The sequence below is a fragment of the Phocoena phocoena genome, chromosome 4 (assembly GCF_963924675.1).
Source record: "Phocoena phocoena chromosome 4, mPhoPho1.1, whole genome shotgun sequence".
Lineage (NCBI taxonomy): Eukaryota > Metazoa > Chordata > Mammalia > Artiodactyla > Phocoenidae > Phocoena > Phocoena phocoena.
The window spans coordinates 63,033,700-63,039,074 of NC_089222.1; the positions used below are offsets into that span (position 1 = coordinate 63,033,700).

General features: G+C 49.1%; 1 protein-coding gene across 2 annotated transcripts; it reads left to right on the plus strand.

Annotated features, from left to right (window-relative positions):
* Positions 1 to 859: 859 nt before the first annotated feature.
* Positions 860 to 4,781, plus strand: POLR2H (RNA polymerase II, I and III subunit H). 2 transcript variants are annotated; one of them, XM_065876400.1, is made up of 5 exons: positions 860 to 1,082; positions 2,324 to 2,407; positions 2,492 to 2,585; positions 3,386 to 3,469; positions 4,402 to 4,781. In XM_065876400.1, exons 1-5 carry the CDS (start codon positions 1,010 to 1,012, stop codon positions 4,517 to 4,519), a joined length of 453 nt encoding a protein of 150 aa, XP_065732472.1. In that variant the 5' UTR covers positions 860 to 1,009; the 3' UTR covers positions 4,520 to 4,781. The 2 variants fall into 2 exon arrangements, with proteins under 2 accessions (XP_065732472.1, XP_065732474.1); XM_065876402.1 differs by lacking the exon at positions 3,386 to 3,469 and having other exon boundaries at positions 874 to 1,082; positions 4,402 to 4,519.
* Positions 4,782 to 5,375: the final 594 nt, after the last annotated feature.

Below are 5,375 nucleotides of genomic sequence, written 5' to 3' on the forward strand. Positions count from 1 at the left end.
GAGGCAGCACCAGGGTGAAGGGGCACGTGGGAGCAGCGGGTGTTCCCAGGAGGAGGGAGCAGTGTCCAGGAAGGGGGAAGTGTGAGAGCCGGCACCCTAGAGGAAGGGGCAATGTAAAGGAAGAGGTGGTATCTGTAGGAGAGGATTGTGTCAGGATGAAGGAGCACATAGGAGAGCTTGTCCAGGAGAGGGTCGTGGCGGGGGGGGGGGGGGGGGGGGGGGGGGGGGGGAAGGGCAGAACCGAGCTTAAGGGGCAGTGCTCAAGGAGGGCAGTGGGTGGGTGTTAATGCCTGCTGAAGGGGCGGTGTGAGGGAAGAGAGTAGGGGTGGGGACGATGCAGGCTTTCCTCTTTCCCATGGTGACATCATGGCAAATTCCCAAACTGGACGGACCCGGCTCAGGTGACAGCCATATGGGCCGAGCCGGCCCGGGCCGGCCTGGTTGCCAGCTGGAGAGGCTGGGTCCTGAGCCCTGCCGGGCCAGCGCCCTGGGGGCGGGGTTCTTCTCCGCTCGCCCTTCGCACGGACTGTGCCCTCGGCGGGCAGGCGGACGGGCACGGTAGGGTACGGGCCGGGCTTCTCTGGGCCAAGGATCAAGGCCCCTGGCTTGGGTAGGCCCCCCAAGCATTCCAGTCTTCCTGACCTGGCTTCTGAAGAGGGCGCAGTAGAGCCACTGGAGAGAGCCGGACAAGACGCCGCCTCGGCCGGAGGTGGGATCTATCGTGTTGCCGCCCGGGGCGGAGTTATTTGGACCTGAGACCCGCCCTTAATACTGCAGCCTCTCGGAAAGAATCGTTCGGGGCGGAAGTTAAGAAGCCCCGAGAGCTAGGTGGCGGAAGTGGCCGCGTTCCTGCTTGTCCGTGCGCATGCGTTATTCTATTTCTTAGCCGCCGCTCTTGAAGCGCTGCCTTTTCCTTTCTCCTCTTTACCTCCACGCGAGGGGCTGCGCGTACCCCTAGTCGTCGTGGTCTGGCGCTCAGCCCCTCCTCTATTTTCGTGGCCCCCTCACCATGGCGGGCATCCTGTTTGAGGATATTTTTGATGTAAAAGACATTGACCCGGAGGGCAAAAAGTTTGACCGAGGTAAGATTTGGAGGGGCTGTTTGGGGGAAGGGGCTAATCTCCTCGGGGACACGCCCCTGGGCCTCTCGTCCACCCATTTCACGTAGCCTACCCCTACCGGCAGGTCTTGGTGTAGGGACCTTTCTCAGGAAACATTTTACAGATGAGGAAACGGAGACTCCGGGCTCTCCCTGGCTTCACACAAGCTGTGCCCAGTGCCTGGATGGCCTTTTCTCCGGGCATCTTTCTAATCGCTACCCACTCTGTGCTAGGCGCTGTACTGTGCACCTTACACACACTTTATCTTACGTATTCCTTTCAAGAGCCTCCATGAGGTAGGTGGTGTCTTACCCATTTTGCTCTGAGAGACAAAGCAACCCACCCAAGGCTGTACAGCGAATAATCCGACCTCAGAGCCCTTCGCCCTCAGAGTCTTTAGCTCTTTGTGAAATCCTCTCGGAGTTAGAGTTGACTGGTTGGTGTACAGCTCTTTATTCTGTCATTGATCAATAATTGTCTTTGGTGTCTCTTATTTTGCCTAGAGACTGGGATGTTTTTTGGGACAAAACCCAGTTCTTACACAAGTTGATAATCCCCTTAGCAGAGCACCTGGCACAGAAAGATAAAACCTTTGGATGAATGAATAACTTGCCCCAAATCAGGTTGTTTCTTAACCACCTAGGTAGGCCTAGGACCTGGATATTATTTGTTGCCAGAGGATCTTTGATTTTTTTCAAATGGGGATTCTATCCGCTTGCCATAGGTTGTGTCCCCTTTCCTTCTTGCATATGTGGTTCTTTTTTTAATTTATTTTTGGCTGCGTTGGGTCTTCGTTGCTGCACGCAGGCTTCTCATTGTGGTGGCTTCTCTTGTTGCGGAGCACGGGCTCTAGGCGCGAGGGCTCAGTAGTTGTGGCATGTGGGCTCAGTAGTTGTAGCTCATGGGCTCTAGAGCACAGGCTCGGTAGTTGTGGTACACGGGCTTAGTTGCTCTGTGGCATGTGGGATCTTCCCAGACCAGGGCTCGAACCCGTGTGCCCTGCATTGGCAGGTGGATTCTTAACCACTGCGCCACCAGGGAAGTCCCTGCATACGTGGGTCTGATTGAGCCTGCACGTCTACGAGAGGCCAGTGGATACAGGTTGGGTTAGATTGAGTATTCTTTTGCATCCAGCCCCCACGAAGTAGGAGTCTGCCCTGCGCTGTAGGGTCTGCCCTGGGCCAGGCAATGACCTCTGCCACTCTTTCCCTATTTCCCTCCAGTGTCTCGACTGCATTGTGAGAGTGAATCTTTCAAGATGGACCTCATATTAGATGTAAACATTCAAATTTACCCTGTAGACTTGGGTGAGTATTGAACATAAACAACAGCAGGAGGCTTTTTGCCATTTCCGCTGTTCTTCACCCTCTGATGCTGCTGTTATTTTTCAGGTGACAAGTTCCGGTTGGTCATAGCCAGTACTTTGTATGAAGATGGTACTCTGGATGATGGTGAATACAACCCTACAGATGATAGGCCTTCCAGGTGAGGGAGTGGAGCAGGGAGTACTTGAAATATGCCTGAGGACTAAGTTGATAAGTGGTATAGAAAGACCCTTACTTAATTCATAAAATAAATAATTATCAGCAGAATCTGTGTAACCTTCAGGAAATTGCTGCACTTAAGAATTCAGACATTCAGGTGTTTATCCAAAGCAGTGATTACAGTGTGAGTTGCAGCTTTTTGATGGCAGAGGAAATGACCACTGAATGACCTAGGCTTTGTGGGCCTTGTGTCTTGGGAGGGAGTTTGGTGTGATGCAGAGGCTTTCAAGCCCCACTCAGTTCACATCTCAGCTCTACCACTTATTTGTTGAATAACCTTAACCTCTTTCTTTTTTTCTTTTTTCTCATTTGGCTGCGTTGGGTCTTTGTTGCTGCGCCTGGGCTTTCTCTAGTTGCAGGGAGCGGGGGCTCAGTAGTTGCAGCATGTGGGCCCTAGAGCGCAGGCTCAGTAGTTGTGGCGCATGGGGCTTTGTTGCTCCGCAGCATGTGGGATCTTCCTGGACCAGGGATCGAACCCGTGTCCCTTGCATTGGCGGGGGATCCTTAACCACTGCGCCACCAGGGAAGTCCAACCTTAACCTCTTTCAACCTTAGTTTTCTCATCAGTAAAATATCGATGGTCATACCCAGCTCACAGGGTTACTCTGAGGACTAAATGACATTATGTTTGGAAAGTGCCTGTTGTTATGATGCTGGCACTTAGTTACCAGTTACCATTTTTAAAGGGCCTCTTATTGTTGTTAACTACATTTAAGAATAACTGCCACTATTGTTCCACAGGGCTGACCAATTTGAGTATGTAATGTATGGGAAAGTGTACAGGATTGAGGGAGATGAAACTTCTACTGAAGCAGCAACACGCCTGTAAGTTCCGTGGCCTTGTGAGAGCCCTCGCCCCCTCCCTTTTGTGAGAATTTGGACTATGCTCTGAAAATTTGGACCATGCTCAGGCTTCCTGGGTTTCTTTCCCCAAGCACCTCAGACCTAGGTGGGACCCGGAAAGAAACTGTTTTGGGAACAATTTTCAGTCTGAAATGTAGATTGCTCACTTTGCCCTCTGTCAGGACCTCAGGGCCTGGTGGTCCAAATGAGAAACTGGTAATCTAGCTGTGTGAAATGCCAAAGAAGGTTACTTCTCCAAGAACTAAATGCAGCATAAGTGATTAAACTGCTAGGCCTTTTTGTTTGTGTGTGTGTATGTGTGTGTGTGTGTGTGTGTGTGTGTGTGTGTGTATGTGTATGTTTTGCAATCCAATCCCTAGTTCTTTGGTTTCTCTGCCCAACTATTTTTTTCTTTTCTTTAAAATCTTATTAAAACAACATGTGCCCTTTGTAAGAAATTTGAAAAGCAGAGAAGTAACGTGAAGAAGGAAAAAAGTCACCTATAATTCTATAACCAGAGGGAATCTTTTACATAAACATTCTTGAATGTTCTAGGGTTTTTTTTTTTCCTCTGTACTTTTTTCTTTGAGCTCATGTTGTTTATTACAATGTTTTGTTCTGTTCTTTTTGCTTAATGTTATGTAAAACATGTTTCCCCATGTCAATTTTAAGCTATTCCTAAACATTTTAATAGCTATGTAACATTCCAGTAAATGGATGTATCTTAATTGATTTGACCATTTCCTTTATTCTGGGCATGGAGTATTTTCCACCTTTGCTGATATAAAGAACAATTTGGTTCCTGATGACAATACTCTAGAAGGATGCCTTTTTTTTCTTAGGTTGGGTTGGAGAGCTGCTGAGTAACAGTTGCTATGGAGCTCAGACTCATGGGACTGGGTCTTCTGTTTCAGCTCTGCCTACGTGTCCTATGGGGGCCTGCTCATGAGGCTGCAGGGTGATGCCAACAATCTGCATGGATTTGAAGTGGATTCCAGAGTTTATCTGCTGATGAAGAAACTGGCCTTCTGAACCACCCAGGGAGCCAGCCTTGTTGCTTAGTCACGCACGTCATGGACGTTCGTTCAAGCCCGAGTAGCAGTTGCTGTTGTTCACCTGTTCAGGAGGGGCTGGCTCTCTGTCCACTGTGGGTGCATCTTTAGGAGGTCTGGACTCAATGGGAAACAGACTTGCCTGCGAAAGACCCAGTGGGAGAGCTTAAAATGAATCAGAAGTTGTTTTATGTATATGATTTTTTAAATTAAAGTTTACTTTTTCAGACTCTTTTCCCCTCTTTTTTAGCAAAGTTTTTTCCATTTATTTTAAAATCATTTTTTCCAGTTTGCCTACGGTATATTATGTTTCTGGCCCACAGCCAGATGGTCACATGTCAATGTAGGATCTGTCCCAACCTTTTGGTATCGGGGTTCAGGGTTATCTCTGTCTCCTGGCTGACTACCCCCAATATTTATCCTCCAATGTGATTTTCTGTCTGGGAGAGAGAGTGTTGTGCTTTTGGCTCCTGAGGGCACCACCCATTTGGCATAGAATCCTGAATAGGCAAGGAGCTCTGCTCGTGTTCTTCTAACACTTTCAGTTTCTCAGGAAGTCAGATCACGTTGATCTGAATGAGTTGCTTGCATAGCCTGGAAATGTTCGTCATTTCATCCAGCTTTGAGATGAGGCTTTTCGACACATGCATGGGACACAACTCTGAAGAGGAGAGGAAGAACGATTTGGTGGTTGTGGAAGCGGATGGAGGAGTTAGCTCTCTGCTTTACATTCTAGTGGTGACCTGGAGGGAGGGTAACTGGTGGTGGTTTTTACCAGTGACACTGAACAGGGAGCTGCCTCACAGACCAGTGAAGTAGACAGGGCAGCAATACCA